General features: G+C 44.0%; 1 protein-coding gene across 1 annotated transcript in view; it reads left to right on the top strand.

Annotated features, from left to right (window-relative positions):
• Positions 1 to 22693, top strand: part of LOC147733205 (uncharacterized) — a 618178-nt gene that overhangs the window by 547641 nt on the left and 47844 nt on the right. Inside the window, exon 47 of the mRNA XM_086957739.1 lies at positions 10688 to 10862. Coding sequence (XP_086813865.1) covers positions 10688 to 10862 — 175 coding nt within the window. The remainder of the gene's footprint in view (positions 1 to 10687; positions 10863 to 22693) is intronic.

The following is a 22693-nucleotide window of genomic DNA, read 5'->3' as shown; positions in this document are numbered from 1 at the left end:
AGGTTTTTTAAAATTATTATTATCATCATTATTATCATCTTCCTACTGAGAATGGTTCATGAAATTCCTCAATCTGGGGTGTCATGGTGAGCAAAGGTACGATGGATTTAACCCAGATCTGTGACTGGGGGTGAATGTTTGACAATGTTCAGCATTCCAAACATCATCCAAACATCATCTTTTATTGTTGCTATAGTCACTCCAAGTGGGAAGTGTATGCCCAGAGGTGAGTTCCGTGCTTGCTATGCCACTGGATTCAAGCTAGCCTGGCTAATGAGGGATAATACCCCGAAGTTGGTCACAAGATGCTTGTTTTCTGTTCCAGGGAGGACCTAGCCTGAAAGCTCAGGCTGGATTTTTCCCACAGGGTGCAGTGTCAAGACTGCTTTGTATGTGGGTGGGGTGGCATTGTGAGGAAAACATGTTTGACAGTGTTCAGTATTTCGTCCATCATCTTTTTGTGTTGCTCATAAAATTCCCCGGTACAAAAGGGGGTGATGATGGACTGAGCATCTGAACCAATCAAACACTCACACCCAGTCAACAGATCTGGGTTTAATCCATCACCGTTCTTTAGCCCACTCTTGCCACCACAGTTCAGACATGGCCATATGCAAATCAGTCTGACCCTGTGCCTCATGGGATCAGTCCAGCCCGAACTGCCTAGCCATGCCTTCCCTGGACCGGAAACAAGCTTCCTAGGACCGGTTTCTGGCATTGCAGCCGTCTTCAGCCAGGCTTGCTTGAATTCAGTGGCAAAGTGAGCAAGGGAGCATGTCTTAGCATACCCTGCCAACTTATGGCGAACAAAGCAGTACAAAAGTGGGTGGTGATGGACGGAGCATCTGAACCAATCAAACACTCACACTGAGTCAACAGACCTGGGTTTAATCCCTCACCATTCTTTTGCCCACTCTGCCACCCCAGTTCAGACATGGCCATATGCAAATCAGTCTGACCCTATGCCACATGGAAACAGTCTAGCCCGAACTGCCTAGCCATGCCTTTCCTGGACCGGAAACAAGTTTCCTAGGACTGGTTTCTGGCATTGCAGCCGTCTTCAGCCAGGCTTGCTTGAATCCAGTGGCAAAGTGAGCAAAGGACTCACGTCTGAACAATACCTGCCAACTTATGGCAAAGAAAGGGGTACAAAGGGGGAGTGATGGACGGAGCATCTGAACCAATCAAACACTCACACCCAGTCAACAGATCTGGGTTTAATCCATCACAGTTCTTTAGCCCACTCTGCCACCCCAGTTCAGACATGGCCATAAGCAAATCAGTCTAACCCTGTGCCTCATGGGAACAGTCCAGCCCGAACTGCCTAGCCATGCCTTCACTGGACCGGAAACAAACTTCCTAGGACCGGTTTCTGGCATTGCAGCCATCTTCAGCCAGGCTTGCTTGAATCCAGTGGCAAAGTGAGCAAGGGACTCACGTCTGACCATACCCTGTCAACTTATGGCGAACAAAGCGGTACAAAAGGGGGTGGTGATGGACGGAGCATCTGAACCAATCAAACACTCAAACCCACTCAACAGATCTGGGTTTAATGCATCACCGTTCTTTAGCCCACTCTGCCACCCCAGTTCAGACATGGCCATGTGCAAATCAGTCTGACCCTGTGCCTCGTGGGAACAGTCCAGCCCGAACTGCCTAGCCATGCCTTCCCTGGAAGATAGTGATGTATGGCACCCCAACCAGGCAGGTTTCAGGGTCCAACATTCCACCGAATCGGCCCTCCTGTTCACCACAGAAACTATCCGCTCAGCCCTAGACCAAGGCAAGAAGGCCGTCTTGATTTTATTAGACCTATCGGCGGCCTTCGACACGGTCTCACATGCCATCCTATTAGACCGGCTAATAACATCTGGTGTCACAGGGACAGTGCTTGAGTGGATAAGAAACTTTCTAAGTGACAGGAGGCAAGTGGTGACCCTGGGGGAATTCTGCTCCAGTGAAAAAGCGCTGTTGACGGGAGTCCCGCAGGGTTCGAGCCTGAGCCCGACCCTGTTTAATGTTTATACTGCACCCCTGATAAAACTGATTTCGTCATTTGGCATAGACGCTATAGCCTATGCCGATGACACACAACTTATCCTGGTAATGGATAAGGATAACCAAGCCTGGGAGGATAATCTCAAAGGTTGCCTAACGGCCACCTTTGAATGGATGCGTCTAAATCATCTGAAATGCAACACAGGCAAAACAGAGATCATGCCTATAGGCCCAAAAAATGAGTTCATCCCACGATTATGGTGGCCAGAAAAAGCTGAAATACCACCTCATACAACCAACTTGGCCCGTAATCTGGGGGTGCACTTTGACTCTGACCTGTCTTTTAGACAACAAGCGGCTAGAGTGGCAGGCATGTGCTTTGGGGTAATAAAGGGACTGAGAACGTTCTTTGATCTTCTGCCCCTTGAAGCAAGGAAAACAGTTACGGTTGCACTTGTAACATCATGCATCGATTACTGCAATAGCCTCTACGCTGGTACAGATAAAGCTGTCACACACAAACTTCAGATGGTGCAACATGCAGCTGCGAGGTTGGTTCTAAAATGGCCGAAAAGATCATCTGCAACCAAAGCCCTTAAGGCATTACATTGGCTGCCTATTACAAAAAGGGTTTTGTTCAAAGTACTCTTAATTACTTTTAGAGCTGTTCACAACCTAGGCCCATCCTATCTGAGGAAAAAATTCAGCAGATACTGTCCAACCAGAGCACTGCGTTCTTCAACGGCCAACCTGCTTACTGTCCCAAGTTTCAGACTTAAAACTCGAGGGGGTAAATCCCTGGCGGTACTGGGAGCAAAAGCATGGAATACTCTTCCCCCCCAGTTGAGACTACTGGATAAAGAAATAGACTTCCGTAAACATCTAAAAACCTGGATCTTTAATCTACAAGATATGACTGCCAGAAGCCAAGTGTAATTTGGGTCTCGGTCAAGTAAGCATAGGAACTACCTAACACCTGGTGGTCCTTTCTGGGCGCCTAGATGCTCCTTGGAGCGATTGCCGCGCGATATAAATTGGCATTTACATTACATTACATTACAAACAAGCTTCCTAGGACCGGTTTCTGGCATTGCAGCTGTCTTCAGCCAGGCTTGCTTGAATCCAGTGGCAAAGTGAGCAAGGGACTCACGTCTGAGCATACCCTGTCAACTTATGGCGAAGAAAGAGGTACAAAAGGGGCCGGTGATGGACAGAGCATCTGAACCAATCAAACACTCACAGCCAGTCAACAGATCTGGGTTTAATCCATCACCGTTCTTTTGCCCACTCTGCCTCCTCAGTTCAGATATGGCCATATGCAAATCAGTCTTGACCCTGTGCCTCATGAGAACAGTCCAGCCCGAACTGCCAAGACATGTCTTCCCTGGACCTGAATCAAGCATCCTAGGACCGGTTACTGGCTATCAACCGTCATCAGCCAGGAAAGCTTGATTCCAGTGGCATGGAGAGCACGGGACTCACATCCGAGCATACCCGTCCCACTCAAAACTGATTTGCATATGGCTGGGTTCAAACTGGAATGGTGTGGTGAGCAAATAAACTATGGATTTAGGCCCAGATCTCTGTACTTGGGTGAATGTATGACATTGTTCTGCATTCTGTCCATCAACTGTTGTTATTGCATTGTTTTTACCCCGAGTGTGACGGGTATGCTCAGACGTGAGCCCTGTGCTCTCCATGCGATTGGACGGCAGTCGTTCCTCACGTTTGGTGGATATGAAGGTGTTCGCCACACTTTTACCGAATAAATTCTCGTCATTGGTCTTGTCGTCTCCATTGAGGATTAACACTTGGGGAGAGGTACCCACGCAGAGTGTTTACATAGGAGGGCATTTTCTTAGTAAAATAAGTTATGTTTTGACAAGTGCGAGTGCTTCCCAAGCATGGCCGAGCTCCGGTGTTGGTTCTGGCTCCAGAACTTATGTGTTTAACCCTGTCCTGAAGAGGCCAACGAGGAAAAGGCTGAAACGTGCACACGACGACAGTCAATTGGAGGGATCAGTATAAATTATTGATTCATTGTATTACTTTGTGCCATAGTAGAGTTAGATCCACTGACTATACTGCCAGTCTTAGGCACATTGGTCAGATTCTCTTTAAGTGGTTCTCCTGGATTGTTTAAGGGGACACTTGTTTGTATACATATATCTTTGTGGGTTATGTTATATGTTTATTTGTATATTGATTTCATATATGTAAATTGTAAATTGATACTTGTATAGCGCACTACTCACCCGCAAGAGTCTCAAGGCGCTTGTACGAATACCGCTGTGAAACCCATCCTGGCTTTCGCTGTGAGGCGTCCACTCCTGGGCACCCCCAAGGTGGAGGCCAGGCATCCTTAGCATTGTAGGGGCCGTTGTGGAGATTAAGCAAGCTATTGCCCAGAGTTGTAGAGTGGGACTCCATGATTGGAATAGGCACCGAGGCAAGAATTATCAGGTCCGTGGAATTTTGAGCCCAAGACCCGCCGAGGCAGGGAATTGAACCCTGGTCCCGGGCTAGACCACTGCATCAGGGTCTGCCGCTCTAATCACTGAGCCACACTTCTCCACATGTGTGAACAATTGTATTGATTGGTTCGTTTCCACTGTTGATGAACACTATTGCTATTTCAAAAAACAAGATATATTCATGATGAACAATAGTCATCCAAGAGAGAGTAATTAAAAGTACTCAACTCAAGTCAAGTTCTCTACATTCATTCCTTTGATACCATTTTTATGCATATCTATTTGTCCTTTACCCAGGTATTGAAGGGCTAGTTGGATATATCCATGTGGTTTGTTTATATATACATGCCATTGGAATCAAGCTAGCCTGGCTGATGAGGGCTAAAAGCCCGAAACCGGTCCCAGGATGCTTGTTTCCAGTCCAGGGAGTACCTGGCTTGGCAGTTTGGGCTGAACTGTTCCCATGGGGCACAGGGTTGAGACTGATTTGCATATGGCTGGGTTCAAACTGGAATGGCAAGGTGAGCAAAAAAACGATTGATTTGGGCCCTGATTTCTGTACTGGGGTGAATGTATGACATGCTTCTGCATTCTGTCCATCAACTGTTGTTTTTGCGATAGTAATTATGTGGCATTGAGCGTAATAAAATTATATGGAGTGGGACTGTGCGTCATGAAGTGGAACAATGTGGAATGGTATTTTGTGTGTGGAGTGGTATGTAGTGGAGTTTAATTATGTGGTGTGTTGAATTTTGTGGCATGATGTGAAATTCTTTGGTATGGATTGATTATATGTGGTGTGTTGTGTAACTGTGTTGTTGAGTTGAATGATGTGATTTGGTGTCCAGTTATGTGATTGGAAATGCAATTGTGTGGAGTTGAATTGTGTGGCATGAAACTTTGTAGCATTGAGTGGAATTATGTGGCATAGCCTGGAGTATCTATGTGGATTGTGGCTATGTGACAATGGTTTCATGAGGGATGTATTTATTTGGTATTGAGTAGAGTGTAATTATGTGCAGTTGAATGATGTTGCGTGTAGTGATATGATGTCTGTTATTTATTCCATACTATAACCTCACTTTAGTTTAGGTGATGTCACACTCTGTTATTGAAGCCACCCTGTCATATATATTAACTGGTCACAGTGTCTAAGTTGATGCCACCACTGGAATGAACACCTGGGACAAAACACTGAAAGCTCTGCAGATTAATGTGCTTTTCATGTAACCTACCACTGAGCTTGGCAACGCTTTACACACAACTCTGCTACACAGAGACACATACAAGCGCAGAGAAAATGTACCCCTCGCGCCTAATAAATAACCTCTACCCGTACTTTGGTCTTCGGAGAGTACCATTTAAATGTGAAGTGCTTATTGGGTAAAGTTTTTCCCATTTAACTTTTAAACTATAAAAAAACAAATAAACAAATCCTTTCCGACTGTCTATTTATATGGTGCTTAACAGTGGCGTAGGAGTGCTTCCAACTCCATCTATTTTTCACAGGTAGTGGACACGAGGCTCAAGGAAATGTAGGGGCATATTACCAAGCAATAGCGATAATTATCGCTATTGCTTGGTTAGAGACAAAATATTACCGCTGACCTGCGGCGATTTTTATCGCAAATAAACCTTGGTATTACCAAGGTTTATCGCAAATGCGATAAAAAACGGCCGCAATGCATGAATATCGCTGAAAAGTCAGCGATATTCATGCATTACCGAGCTAATGCTCTTAGCCATGTTATCCACCTCCCATTGGATAACATGGCTAAGAACTGCTCAGGGCAGGTGTTAGCTTTTAGATATGTCCAAAAGTTGGTAATAGGAGATAGCGATGTTAGCGACTGTTTTCAGTCGCTAACATCTTGGCACGCCTACTTTGCATGTCATTAGTGATAAATATCACTGACATGCAAAGCGGGGCCCAAGATGGTCGCTATCTCCTACTAGCTGTCGCTAACTGGTGTTAGCGACAGCTAGGTAATAGGGAGATAATTTTATCTCCGATTTCTTGGCTTTTAAAGCCAAAAAAGCGGAGATAAACCTCCTTGGTAATATGCCCCGTAGTGATCTGTCCAGTACCGCACATTTTAGTTAATTGAGTAAATGTGGAGCAGAGTAAAATAAGGTATTGTTACTGAAGACCTGGAGGCTAAACATAAGTTCAGTACGTACACAAAGTGTGTGACCATAGCCATACTGCTGTTTGTTTAGCAGCCTATCTATTTGTATATGTGGTGCCAAACAGGTTACTTGACAGTATCAGTGGCGGGGTGTACATGCCCAGCCCTCCTGGAGTTAACAAATTCATCAGTGCTTTACTAATCGAAGTTTAGGTGCAACTTTCAAGAATGCACCAAAGGTGGATGTGTGGCTTTCTCTGTGTGATGCATTTCTCTCTGTAAGACCACATGCATCAAAGTGGTCAAGAATAGACTACAGAACCCATTTGATTCATGCTTCCATGGAATTGACATCTCTCCATGTGAGGTGGACACAAATACTCCAATTCTGATCTTTTTTTTTTGCAGATCAGGGAATTCTGGGACTTGCAGTGCTTGATTTGATTTCCCTGTACCCAAATCACCAAGGCCATTAGATTCCTCTGTCTTAGAGTATGAGCAGGAACAGAATGAAACCCCAAAAATGTGTGCCGGTAATTAAAAAAACAAATGCAAAGCAGATAGAATGTCAAATACGGCACAGAGCTAGAAGCACAAGAATTTCCCCAAAAATAAGGCCTGTGATGACCGAAAACATGTAAATAAGCTTGGGACATGAGCAGGAAACAAATTAAATAAAAAATGTGCTGGTAATAAAGGAAAACAGACAGCAAACAGAAAAAGGCGTCCCTTAAATCCATTCTTTCCCATGCATCAGATGGCACATGTCTCTCGTTATGGGCTAAATGGTCCCTTGTTTCAAACGTTCTACTGTTTTATAATGTTACAAGGTAAACACTCTGCACAGAATTAGACTTAAACGCGTTAAAGCTAATAATAAAGCTTCTCAAAACATATTGGGGAAGTGCGTTGTATTTGCAACCATAAAGGCGTAGGTAGTTACCAATATAGCAAGTGGAAACGTCCAAGCGACCAGCAGTCCAGGTACATCATCTGTCATCATTCGCAGAGAAGGCACAGAATATGAGAAACACTTTCCCTCTGATGCCTGCTGTGCCGTCTGCCGAGCAAGTGCTGTGTTATACTTGAGCCCTATCACTGCGCTCACACAGCGGACCAGAAGCTGGGAAACCGAGCTCCCTGCATGCAGCCTGCAAACCGAGGGAACATACGCCTGGGGACCTGTGTACGTAAGTGAACTCAGCTGGATAAAAAGCGCGCCATCGCGGTCACCCAGAGTCACATTGCCTCAATGTAACTTTTTAATATGTTTGTTTATTATCACTTTGAGGGTAAAATAATGATCATATACTGGCTGGCTTTCATTGAATCTGATGCACTCATGACACGCACTTCATGATTAAGAGATCCAACCTCCCATGTCTCCTGCCCTCAGGAGCACACCATCGTCCTTTTTGCCTTCCAAAACACATTATCACTCTCTCTCTTAAAGCGATGTCAACTTAAGGATCTTTTGCGCCCAGTCAAAAATATATTTTGAGCCCTCCTGTTAGAGCAACGATGAATTGAAAACGAAATGCTAATTCATACATGCATGATGGCAAACAATATTGACTTAAAGCTTACTTTTTCAGAAAAGGTGTCATACAAAACCAATCAAAAGAATGCTTCTCACAGGCCCTCCAAAATGTATTAGGATGAGAGAAAGTCAAAGGTATAGGAAAGCAGAAGGGGGAAGAAAGGGAACAATAGAGAAATGTACAGAGGTAAGATAAACTGATCAGTTACGGGGGGGTGGGGGGGGGGTAACTTGATAAGTTGCGGCACTGGGTATTAGCCCACTTCACCCATCCATACCTTAAAACGACTCTGACCTAAAGAGGGGCGCTGTTTCATCTTCTGAGCCTGTCCTGTGATGGTGGTTGATTTTTGGGTCCTCTGCCAGTCAGGAGCACTCGAGGTCCAGGCGGAAGTCCGTGCCATGGTCTTCTGATGTGTTGCCTCCTTAAGGCCAGGTGCCACGTGGGCTCCGTTCATCTTGTTCATGAGGGGAGATGATGGGGCAATTGGTGTTTCTCTAGTCTGGGGTGCAAGTAGGCAGTTAGCAAAGTTTACATTTCTTCCCTCTCCTGCAAACCTTCTGCGTAGCGGCTGTCCATAAATTGCACACTGTCCACAAATCTCCCTGTCGCTGCTTTGCCGCAGGACTGTCTCACATTGAACTAATGAGACATACACGGTAGCGGATAGGCTGTTTGGGGGAGGGCGACGGGTGTAGAGTTGTGGAGAGGGTGGGGTGTGTGTTCACGAGGTATGACAGCATGAGGGAATTCTCGTAACAATGATCTTAGACACGGGGGCGCCCTGGCACGCACCGCATGGTAGTTAAGGACTAGAAGGTACACAAGAGGCTGGAGCAGAAAGTGGGAAGAAGACTAGCAGGGCCCAGCAGTTGATTCGCTCTCTGTGAATCTGCATACATTGAGAGTGAAGTGATGTTTAGCTCCTTTGAAGCAGGCCTTTCACTCCCTTCCCTTCATCCACCCTCTGATGCACGATGCTCACTGCGCTTGCTCCTGCACCGAATTCTGCCAAAATGTCGATTTTATTTTTTATTCTTTCCCTATGCCTTGAACAAATCAAATGTTGAGATTGAGAGCACCTAGATAGCTCACTACACGTAAACCGCCAGGAGGCGCTGTTCGAGTTTGAGAGGCTGTACTACCAAACAGTTGCAATATGAAAATGTACAATGAAGCAACATGATTCCCTGAGAAAGCAAATAGGAATCACATATGCACCGTCTCTGCAGTATAGTACAAATCTCACACGCACGGCTTTCTATTTATAAATGAGGTCTGCTGGCCAGGGCAGTCTCAAAAAACAAATCTAAAGTGGTGGAAAGGAGGTGCATTGTCTTGGTACAAAGCACTCACATAATAAGTAAACAAATAAATGAAGACCTTGCTTGCACAACTGTCTATTTCAGGCCTATGAGCAAATGAATCTCGTGATCCCTGACCCAGCAAGATTAATGCAAATACCCTAAAAAACTTTCTTGGCATTTTCCAAGACGCCGCTAAAAAGCAGCCGTCATTGTGTGTTGGCAGAGGACACCCATCTCTCATCCTTAGCTTTTCCTATTGAATTTGTGCATCAAGGCTGAAATGCCCGCCGAGTAGTTAAAAAAAACTAGGAACTCAACTGGAAGTCACAGGTTAACTCACCAAGGGAGGGGAGTGAACGCCACTGAAGAACACGTCTTCAGAGACAAGGCAGAAGCGGATAATTACATCCGCAGCCCTCCACAACAAGCTTGCGCGGCATCAGGGGGGAGGAGGGAGGCCTGCACGATTCATTTGCGGAAGCGCACGGCTGGCGCCGTGATAATTGCTACCATATGGTGCCACCCGCGTGCTCCCGCAAGTGGATCGCTACACATGCCGCGTTGCCATTGATGGCAATGGAACACGTTCACGTTCTTGGCTGAAAAGCCAAAGCGATCGGAAAAAGTATTTTTCTCGGGCAGCGCATGTGCTTTAGGAGAGACCTAAAAATGAGCCCTCCAAATGCAACCCCTCATACATTTATTAGAATCGCATTTGCCCATTTTAAATAATCTAGTTCTAGTTGTGTATGACCTGTGTAGAATTCTGAGCTGTATGAGACGGAATCGCGCCCTAATGGCTACTTCTCTGGGGCTTTGTGAGTGGGAGAATTTTAGAGTAAGTATTGGAGGGGATTATTTTTAACCACAAATGAAAATATTCACACACAAACCAAGCTTTATGGTTTTACAGAAGTTTGCAACCCTCGTGAAACCTTACTTGCGAAAATTACTATTTTCCATACCCGTACACGTCTCATCTCAGCACAGCCCTTATGAGATTATTTATATGCAGTGCCTAATAAGAAGTGCATCAGAAGATGAGTCACAATGTGTGGGGAAAAACTGTGAGCCCATTTTCCCTACTGTGGCTCTTAAAAGTCTCACAAAGAAAGTAAGTATTGGCATTAAATCATGGACGTGATTTCATATTCACTGCCTTGAGAAGAAAAATAAGTTGCTCCTGGAATTATTCTTCTGCAGTGCAGTGATCAAAACCCTTTACTGTTTGATTTCAGATCAATGAAGCATGGATGATAGACAAGTGTACCCAAGCCACTTGCCTTGAGGACACACACATTCGAATCGACACAATTAAATGTTCACCTGTGGAAAATATCACCTGCTCAAGTGGTTTATTACCCAAACAAGTCTATACTGATGGGGGTTGCTGCTTTCATTACGAGTGTGAATGTAAGTACCTGCATGAAATCAGTTATTACATTTCCCAGCATTGGTTACAACGTATGTGCTTTTCGGACAGCTGGTACAGAGACCCCACGCCAACTCGTCCTTTAATGTGGTGTGTGTGCTATGAGTACTCAGTGTCATTTTTCTTCTAGTATACTCCAAAAAACCGCAAAGACCTGACTTCAATGAGATTGTGCTGAGTGTTTATCATGTGTTTTGTTTCCTTTTACCACGGATCCAAAGTTGTACAGGAAGAAAAGGGATTTCATCCGAAACCATTTTGATTAAAATAAAAACGGAATTTATAAAGTGTGTGAAATAATGTCGAGATCTTCTTCTTTAAAATATTGTAATGTGCGTTTATTGAAGCACAGATAGTAGATACATCTCAAACCAAAAGCCTGGGTCATAACTGTCTCATCTGGAATCCCGAACATGAGGATGTTCTAGACTCCAGATGACACATCAAGATACTGATCATGAGAGGGAAGAGGAATTTGCGTCCATTCAGTTCCCCTGAATAGGTACCTCGATAATCACAGATGAGAATGGACACTTGTATCTACCATAACCATTGGTTATTTGTTGACAACCCTCATAGACGCTGAGATGTTAAACGTGCAGTTTATCTTTTGTCCGCCCCTTCTCTAGCGTCATGGCATATTCATCGGGTTGACAAACGACGTGCTATATGCCAGCCTCACCCGAGGCAACCTCTGGAAAGAGTAGAAGTGTCCAGAGATAATGAGAGTTGGAGTGCAGTGTCACCAAGCAAAAAATTCTAAAAAACAGTGTTGCATCAAAACCAAAAAACAATATTTATTATAATGAAGATGCACACTGCTGATTAAAATGGGGGAAATAGTGATATATTGGGTAATCGAGTTACAGGATTACTATATAACTCTATTAATAGCTCGACATGTTTCAGCTCTATTGGGCCCAGCGGGTCTGTAGAGCTTTCGTCAGGACAAAACAAACAAAACTGAATACTCACACTATTAGTGTAGTGTTCACATAGAAGTATGAAAATTTCACACTCAGATTCCTGCAATTACAGGAAATCTCTCCGCATCAGACCGGCCCAAGAGTCGCCACACACAAGGCGTTTGCCTCGTGTTAGGTGCAATTCTTGCTTGTGCTGACTCTGCCCCTGGGAAGATCAAGATACCACACATCTCCTTTCGTAATACAACACAACAATAATAATAATAATGACAACAGAATAATCAAGTAAAAGAATTAACAATACTAATGACATATACACCTAAAGACTATCTTTCTTTACAAATGGTACGACAGCTTTTAACAGCAAAAGATGGTATAACATTTCTACTGAAAACACGCATAGGAACACTGTAAAGAAAAGAAACAAAGATGAGAATAGTAAACACTAATGGCTTCTAAAAGATGTTAAACAAGAATTAAATAATCAATTATTTACATAGTAATCTTTATACCAAGCAGGACGTTGACGTACTCTTTGTTCATGTTGATTGGATGGAGCGTTAGAAAACTTCCTCGAATTTCTACAATTATTGGCAGAATTGGAAGACTCAGAAGTAACAGATTTACTAAACTTTTCATCAGGCCATAACCACTGAGGTACTCTAACAATTTTGGACAAATTCCACACATTACCATCCGATTATTCCACAACCTGTCATCCCACACGTACAACTTTCAATGGATCAGAAAACCTAGATTCTCCAGATTTAACAAACCTTCCCTTCTTCACACGAACCCAACCATCCATTTTGACAACCACAAATCTAACATTTTCACTCTGAACTGCTCTTCCCCTATCTTCATTTTTTCCAACAAACAAATCTCTCATCCATGTTTGACTCAAATTAGACATACACTTTCTACCTCTCATTTGTCCTTTACCCACTTTGAAATGGAAATCCTGTAGCTTATACTGCCATCGTGCGATTCTGGATGTAGCTTTACCACATCCCTTTGTTGTGAACAAATCAACCAGTTCCATACACATATTTTCTGAAGTATTCGATCCCCCACCAACAAGCAAATTTCTCAATTAAAAAAGCATTGGGCGGCCGAGTGGAGGGGTGAGATGAGCAAGATTTGGGGTGGATTGTTTCCATGAGGAGCAGGGTTAGTACTGATTCGCATTTGTTAGGCCCCTGTCTAGAGTGGTACATTGGGTGAAAAGCGATAGGTTGGAATCCTACGCCAACCAGCTGCTACTAGTTTAATAATGTGTGAGCTTTCAGTGCATCAACTTTAGGGTGTTTGATTGCCACTAGTATGCCTGGAAACTTGAATCTGGCACAACCTTCTAAGTCTACTAAAGTCAATGTTTGTGAATTACAAAATGTCATAAGTTTGCATCTATCCAGTGAGCCGTTCTGTGGGTGCAGATTTACAACTTTTTTGGTAAACTGGTGACTTTAAGATCCCAGTCCAAGAAAATTTAGAACGTCTTTGTGAAATGAGAACAACAAGAAATACCAACACAGACACAGCTACTAAATCAAGAATGTATTTGAGGCATGTCACACCCCAAACATGCCCACTGAAGCTAAGCCCCTACTCTCAATATAAGTGCCTGGTAGTATTCCCTGGGAACTCAGGACTACGATCATGTACTACACAACGGCCTAGAGTCCTCGCCCTGGGATCACTTATTTTAAATGTATTTTCACTGCACAAACTGTTCTACATCTCTGCTACAAGAAATCTTTGATGGTAGAGTTGTCAAATCAGCACTTGTGGGTTGGGCTCCATGTTTCTAGTCCTTGCCGTTTACAAATCATTTTTATCAAGTGCCTAAGCCTGAGAGTGCAGAAGCAAATTAATGAGATGAGTCAAGCTAATGGTCTGGCTTTACTATAAGAGCCCGTGCATGAGCCGAGCCGTGAAAATGTTGGCATATATAGCGTGAAGCAAACATAATGCCAACATATGATACAATCTCTTTAAAATTAAACAAAGTGTATTTCTTTAACATTTGGATCATTTCACCTTAGCAAATCAGATAAATCCCTGAATAGACAGGCATTTATTAAACATTTTTAGAAACATTCATGACTCGCCCTCCCCCCTCCAATGACAGTGCCATTAGTAAACTGGAAGGGGCCCAGATTTTTATTATAGATGCAGCAACATTACAGTGTACTAAATCAAATGTAAGAGGTGCTTGTACGGCACACATCCTGACCTCAAGTTTTTAAAAGTGCTCTTGTGTGATATAATAAAGAAAAATAAGGCCTATGTTCACACAATTTGAACTAGCAGTGAAACTGGTATTGATTCCAGGTTATCTGCCTTCACATTTTAAAATTCAGCCACCAGATGCATATCTCTGTCTATACTGTTTACATCAAACATCATTGTTTTATCTTACTTTCTTGAGTCACCATGGGAAAAACCAACATGAGACAGCAGACATGACTCAGGGCCTCCAGACTCAAATACCAAGGCATGAATGTGTTTATTCAAGAGGAGTTACGTCCCTAACAAGAAGCTACACCCCTGACTAGGACGAAAACAGCAGTGCAGCCTTGAATAGAAAATACCAAGCACAAATTTTACTGAGTGATGTGTGAGCCTGACAATCTCCAAAGACATTGGAGTGGCTGTCCTCTTTCCCCAGGGAAACTCGTTTTGAAAATATAGACCAAGTTGCACTTTGCAATACAATCGAAAAAAATAGACAGTTTTGGAGCCGGCACTTTCTGTTTGGCTGAAGGGATGCCCCAAACCAGGCAGAACCTGCAGCTCCCGTCAAGGGCAGGTGATAACACTCGCTGTAGAACCTGTGCTCACCCTTGGGTAGCTGGGCACTGAGCAGTCTGGCTGAGTTCAGAGTCAATGTGTAAAGCAATGGCACAGCAGTCACTCGTGATAAATACACTGAGACCCATAGGAGAGACTTCACACAGGATGCATGGAAAATCTTTGTATTCAACACACATATTTAATCATTATAATATGAACATCAGTTACTTTTTGGGTATTAACCACATTTGGGAATATTACTAGCAGTACCAGGCCCAATTGTATTATTGTGATATCAGTAGTATAGACATGGAGGATAATTCATAATCTAAACACCCCCCTCAGACAGAGAGCACCATTATGCGGTGCGACATGCTGTCCACCCTAGGCCCACCCGAGCAATCCTGATACTAGAATCCCACAGGGGTATAGGGTACACCTTGGGTCACAACAAGATCAAAGATATCTACATACAAGAAGGTAGAACACTTTTTAGCATCACTGCAGGCCGGAGCCCCTCGGGTAAACCCAATAAATGTCAAATATCTAGTGCTTTCGGTATGAAATCAACGTATAAAGCGACACCACCTGTCGGTATTGTGAATAAAAAGTGGCCTACAGACTATCACTCTCACTTACACACACACTCACTCAGCACCACTACACGGTGCAACAGGTATCAGCTTAGTCCATACAAAAAGCTTGTGTGCGAATATGCACTCAGCACCATAATGTGGTGCTATTGGTACTCTTCAGATTTGGTGGCCCCAGCCTCCCTCCAACCTATAGTTCATCTCGATTGTCCTATACCACTGGATGGAAGATGACCATTCCGCCTATTAGTAATTAGGTCGCAACGGGGATACGTAGCAATTTTTAATTTGGAGGTAGACGTAAACAAGGGGAGCATAGCAGCCACTCAGGAAGTTCACCCACAGGTCTCAAAACACAATGGAGTCAAGCAGTCTCTTGACCTGCTTCCAAACTGTCTCGGAAGCATTCCTTCAACCTAGCCAATCTCTAGCTCTACTGCCTGGCACCAAGATGCCTTTAAGAAGGGCCAGGTGTGGAGAGGGCAGTAGGTCCACCACTATGAGGGTCAAAAGGGGAAAACTGATGCATGGGGAGTAACACAGGGGAGACTTTCAGTAGGAGGAGGTGCCCAGACACGGATATATTGATCATAGTTGTGCCGACGCAATCTGGGCCCAGAGTCTGGTGAGTGTTGGCATGGGTTGCAGCACACATTTCAGGTCTCAAACACGAAGAGTTTCAATTCTTTACATCCCAAGAAATGAGGCACAATGTCCAGTGCATGTTGATATGGGTTGCACCAGGCAATCCGGTCACACACAGCAAACAGCGGCAAATTCTGTACCTCCCTGGATAAGAGGCACCACGTCCGGTGTATGATTATACAGGGTACAACAGACCAGTCTGGTCACAAACACAGGTGCAAGTTCAGCAGAGTCACATGAGGTAGAATTAGGTGCTACTATGGGTACACCCCACCTTTGAGGGTCCACCTAGTGAATTGGACACCACATGCAATGAGAATGCAGTTGGCTTGATTCATGAGAGAGAAGCAACATGATTGGCAAAACGGGCCATGCAGGGTCCTGCAACCAGTGAATCACTACCAACAAGAAGATTATGAGCGTCAGGGTTCCTGCAGTGCAGAACCCACAAGCCTTAGATGCAGGCAAGATTTCTGGGGCTCCTCACTAGACAATCCAGTCTCCAGGCACAATTCTTAGTTTCACACTCACACTGCACTACCTGTTGGGTTTTAGTAGTCAATGTGTGCACTTGAGAGGGCACTGCCTACAGATGTCAAGAAGATGGTGTAGGTCCCTCATGGAAGATATTTGATGTTCCTGAGATGGGCCATTGATGAACACACTTCAGGGCACCACACTTCAACACGTCTTACAGCCAAGGCCAGCCACTATTCATAAAGGGCTGGTGGTCCCCCTCATGGCAGTAATCCTCCATGTGCACAACAGAATTCTCTGGCAGTGTTTACCAAGCGGGCCGGCTTCCCCGGTCCTGCGTCCCCAAAAGCATATCTCACCACATGCGCTTCTTCTTTTCATGCTGAAGGATGGCACCAGTAGCTCTACTGATGTGTGCTTTGAAGTTAGGGGTGGTTTAAGGGGTTTCCCTTTGAACCACAGATGTCTCAGCTAAATTGTAGGCCTCTCTTCCATGACGCTGTGGAATGTAGATCTTCATCTTAGTGGGGCAGTGGTTGGCCAACTAGAGGCCAAGAATCAGAACCTCTCCCTCCTTCCTATTCCATCCAACCAGAAATGGGTTGGTATATCAACGTTCTGGTCTTATTGTGTTGTACATCTATAAGACCATATTCAGGACATAAAATTATGTGGAGCATAGACTCTTTATTGAGTGGATCACTCCAGTACCATTGGTTGTATGGTTCTATGGATGTGATAAAGTTTGTATTCAACTTATGTTGTAGTTAATTGGCATGTGGTCCGTATAGGCCTGGTGAGTTATGTGCTGGCAATTTGATCTGGTGCCGTCAAGGATCAGCGCGAAGGTCATATATTTAATATTTCAATGTACTACCATCAGAGATCAGCATCAGCAAAAATATTCCAAGATGGCCGACAGGTGAGGATCTTCAGGCCAGGAGCTCCCCGCCTAGGGACTGCCTTTCAAGCATTTTATCCTGGAATATACCCCCCCTCAGACTTTCTTCAACCTGGGGGTTCTATGGAATGTTTTCCTCTGAATCCTGAAATTTCCCTCAATTTAATTTTTCACTGACCTCAACTTCATCTGAAGCACTTAAATATCTACTGACAGCGGAGCCCCAGCAACATGGCTGATGCCCGAAGGACCTGCCTACGTAGCTATAGAGGAGATTGGCGTTGGATCCCCCCCCCTAAGCCGTCACCTAGGCTCTGGACCTGGGGTCTGTCTCTCATCTCCCTACTGGTTCTCCTTTCCTCCCTCGCCATCCGGTGGTCTCTGAGGGTCTGCCGGTTGCTGATCCTGTATGCCGCTGCCGATGCCCGGCTTGGCTGCCTTGGTGGCTGCTTTGGGATGTGGCTGGGGATCGTCATGTCGGCTGTCGTCTGCCGAGACGCGAGGGTCTTATTTCCCCCGACAGAGCCGCCTTGAGAGTGCCGCAATGCTGCAGCCCTTATCACTGAGTTTGTTTTCCCTTTTCTGTGTTGACGCGCCCTCCTGACCCCATAGCTGCCTTCCTCTTCCGGGGCTGCTGCCTGGGCACCCCTGCTGACTTTCCCTGGATTTATGGTGACTCATGAGGGATCGACGACCTCCGGCCTTCCTCCATCTAGATCTGGCGACTGCCCTCCCCATTCAGCCCTGCTCCTGGGGTAGGTTTCCTTGTTGGCTTTTTTTCCGGATTTGTGTTTGCCCGAAATCCCGCCATTTTGTTGCAAGGTACTTAGGGTCCATGAACTGAATCCTCCATCTTACAGTTTCAACATACTCCCAGACTGATTCATGCCACTGACAGCGCCTTGAACAGCCTGATTGACCATCGCCTTTAGTGGACACCCTCTTGAGTCACCTTCACACCTCTCTTATTGCAGGATCATGGTGAGGCACCTTTTTCGCCCCCTCCCTTGGACCCATTCCTACTCTAATTGCGTCCTGACGCTTTGCGAGAGTCTGGCTCTGGATGTGGTTGATTACGGGAACCCTACCTGTTTGTTTGACTCTGACTTTTTGGTGCCCGGTCTGCTGTGACCTGATCTGCATTCTATACCCCCTTTGTTTTTATCCCCCTTACCCTCTATGCTCCATTGGCCTTGTTTTCTATGCTTTTTAATGCTCTAGTAATGGAGGTAACTTGTAACTGACGTAACTTTGTAACACTATGTAACCTCATGTAAAGCGCTCTAATACCTCCGGGTCTAGCCGGCGCTATATAGGCACTATATGAAACTCTTCAAATAAATAAATAAATAAGCAACCGTGCGTAGTAGTTTTAGTCCATGCAAAATCAAATTAACAAACGCACAGCTCATCGCACCCTGCCGGCAAAAAGTTCTGAGAAACGCTACCTGATAAGTATCAGGTCCAAAAGGCAATCTCATGCAACAGGTTCTACAGGTATCTTTCAAAAGTGACCACTGAAATATTAAATTATACCAAAGTCTCCACAGTGTAGGTTAATTCTAGGCCTGAAATTTGAGAAATTTCCTCTGTGGAAATTATGCCAAAAAATCCAAAAAATGTATCCAAACTTACTCGTATTATGGAAAATGCTGGCTTTGGTATTTTACATTATTTGAAATGTGTCCTTGTGTCCATTTTTGGCACATTACACACAAAAACATACTACAGTATTGTGTATGACACAAACAGCTGTTTATTCACATAAATAATGAAGTAATCTCAGCCATTTTGAGCAACATTCATATGCGAAATGCTGAAAATTGACAAATTAGATTTCTCCTCAATTAATTCCAATATAGACCTAGGGCTTATTTACAAGCCCCTTGCGCCACTTTGAATCATTTTTAAAATGGGAAAAGTGATGCATGGGTGGTGCAAGGGCCTTGTAAATCTGCCCCCTAGAGTCTTGTTTTGTTCCGCAGAGTCAGAATTCTGCCATACATCAGCAGGACCCCTGCATCACCAAACACCTGGTGTGCCATTTCATGTACAGAAGGATAAAACATCAGATTTCTGATGGTTCAACCTAAGTTACCTCTGCTATCTAAAACCTTTGACTGATGGCCCATTCACTGTAGGATCTTAATTAATGCACACCAGAAGGACTGGCTTATTATCAGGTCTTCCCACATACACCTTTTCTGTTCAGGACTGGCAGGAAAAGCCAGACAGTGGCAAACAGAAAAACCCTCAAATCACCCCCAATTTCTGTGCGATAACCCCCACTATGTTAAAGCTAGTTCTGTTTTGTTTGACATAAACCAGCCCCTCATGTGGGGGGTTATTTTTAGATTTTCCTGCTGTATGTGAGGCAATGTCAATCTGGTACTGCCTATTGTGCTTTAGTATATGGGTAATTGTGAAGTCTGGCCTGACTGCAGCTTTCCTGCTAATAAATGAGCTAAGTGAAAACATTTGCAGGATATAGCACCAAATGGCAAGCATGTGCTGTGTCTTTCTATTAAACCAAAACGTTGAGAGTTCTTAAAATAAATTAATTGAAATAAGCGGTAGAACACCACCTGGTTTAGCTTGGCTACTCTGATATCATCCTGTGGTAGTTAATACTGAATCATAGGTATCCTATTTCTTGAACTGGAACACAGCACTTCAACCAAAAATGCCGTTAGTCATGGGCAAGTAAAAAAAGATTATTGCTTCTAAGTCATCCTTGTGCCACGGGCACCCCCCATTTTCTTGCTGACAGGTACTGCTGGTAAGTGACTCTGATTGTCCCTGGGCTCTGCCTAACAAGGTACTAAGCTGAAAAGATATTTAGAATACAGTGAAAACACCTACATGCACTAGGGTACACTAGGGGTTAGGGTTCCCCTATGATTAGCATGACCTCACCTATAAGGCCCTAGTACATAATAGGGTATGGTTGACATATTTGTGTCATTATGTAGGTTTGTAGGCAAATCTTTATGGCATAATTTATGTTCAAAATCAATACAAGTTACAAAAAAAGGGTAAACCCGGAATCACTGGTACTTGGGTACTAAATGATATGGACTAAAGTGGTCCCAATGTATTGAAATATTTGCACAAACAAGGGAAAAAAACAAATCAAGAATATATTCAACAGTTTCATAAAAATGAAGGCAAAAGAGTAGTACATTTACAACCAATGGTATTTAATCACATTGGTGGAAAGCTATTCACATAAATAAGGAATTCACGGGAAAATAGCATCACAGAGTAACTGGAGGTCATAACTAACTATCTCGACAGATGCCCAGCACCTGTGGAGGTGCCCACTAAATTTATCATCGACCTGCTTACAATAGCAATGAAGAAGAATTTCTTTTTCTTTCAAGGCCACTACTACCTTCAAACCAAGGGTGTGGTGATGAGGGCAGCCTTATCCCCGGGTCTGGCTATTATTTATATGGACCACTTTGAACAATCCTTCCTTTTTTCAAATAACCCACGCCAACAGAGGATAGATCTATGGATAAGATACATAGACAATATCTTGATGATATGGACTGGTAATGAAACTGAGCTGGATATCTTCTACAATTGGCTGAACCAGTGTGACACTGACATGAAATTTACAAAGCAGTCAAATCACTTTTCTGGACATCAAGATCTGTCATGACAACAATGAACTGTACACTACTCTTTACCGTAATCCCACAGAACGTAATTCGCTGTTAATGTATGGCAGTCATCCCCCCAGTGCACTACGAGACAATCTCCCGGTAGGCCAGTTTCTGCGTATTAAGAGGAATTGTTCCAAAAAACAGACTACCTGAAAGAATCGGATTTCCTAAGTGCCAGACTCATGGATAGAGATTACCCGAGAAGAATGACCAGGAGGGCACAGAAGAGGGTTGGTTTCATCCGTGGGATGATCTACTCACCCCAATAAATAGACCAGATCCTGCTATGCAAAGACTAATTTGTGTGACCACTTTTTCAACAAAAAGCAATGCTAAAAAAAAGTGATCAACAAACATTGGGCCTTGGTGGCTGATGACATCAAACAACCAGAACCACCCATGCATGCTTTTCGAAAGGCCAAAAGCATTAAAGATCATGCAGTTCACTCATTCTTAGCTACAGAGAAGAATCCAACGATTCAGTCCATGTATAATCTGCCACCTATAAAAGGCCACCACAGATGCGGTCATTGTAAGGCATGTGCAACAATGATACAGACAAAAACCTTCACACATAATGAGCATACACTGGACCTACAGGGATTCACCAACTGTAGTTCCATAAATGTGATCTATGGAATTCTTTGCCCATGTGACCTACTATACGTGGGCCAAACCCAGCAGAAGGTCAAGGTGAGGATACTCTAGCATCAAAGCAGGATACTTTGCCAGGTGCAGGGAGCGCCCCTAGTCGAACACTTTGTCAATCAACCTCACTCCCCAGACCAACTGAGATGGCTTGTTCTGGAAAAAGCTGACTAAGGTCCAAGAGGAGGTGACATCGGCTCCATTCTGAATGTAAGAGAATCAATATGGAGGATAACATTTGATTCTATTACCCATAGGCTCAATGAACAAGACACCAGTAATGCCCAACTTGCTTGCTTGGGCGTACGATAGACCCCTTTTACCCTGAACTGCATAACCTATAGGAATTCAATATCTGTTTCAACATGATGTGGCCTACCATATGTCGGATGTATCTCATCACTAAGCATACGTTTTTCCTGTCCATGTCTATTTCTGAGCTATGAAACCCCCCGGCTTCTAATATATGGACATTGATATGTATGTCCCTGACTTTGGATTATGGGTATGGTTTCCGTTTGGTACAAGACAAACGGATCACATATCATTTTTGCAATGTTGTTTCATGCTTACAGTGATTACTCATGCCTAACACCGCAGGTTTTTTATGAACAATGATATATGATTTTGACTATGAAAATAGAGGTGGTCTCCTTTTGTTTCCTGACAAATAGATGATATGTCACTATTGCAATGTTTTTCCTCTGAATTATGCTATTACCCATGCCTCAAGTATGTTATTACCTATGTCTCAATTTTTGCACCTCTAGCACCGAAAGATGTTTGTTTATTGATGAGGATATGCACCCCTTATTTTTAGACTGTATAGAAGTCAGAACATGGTATACCAATTTCCCATCACTGTGGCATTTCCTACTATCATTGCTCTTATGCCTGTGTGTAATTAACTCCACGCACTGTTTTAACAGACTGCTGCCATACAGGAGGTTTCTTGAATAATCAATATCCAAGGGTTTTATTCCTATCCCCTTTTGCCCATTTTGTCAGGTTTACTTTTATTTATCAACACAATTGACGCCTTATTTGAAATCGACAGCACTCATGTTAGACTTTCTTCACTTTTTGACCGCTCCTGATGCGTCACGCATGATGCCAGAAGCGTAGCTCTCCGAATACATTATCCAGCGGTGCGTC

Source organism: Lissotriton vulgaris, chromosome 2_1 (assembly GCF_964263255.1).
Source record: "Lissotriton vulgaris chromosome 2_1, aLisVul1.2, whole genome shotgun sequence".
Lineage (NCBI taxonomy): Eukaryota > Metazoa > Chordata > Amphibia > Caudata > Salamandridae > Lissotriton > Lissotriton vulgaris.
The sequence above is the reverse complement of the archived record's forward strand: the minus strand, read 5'-3'. Positions and strand labels throughout refer to the sequence as shown.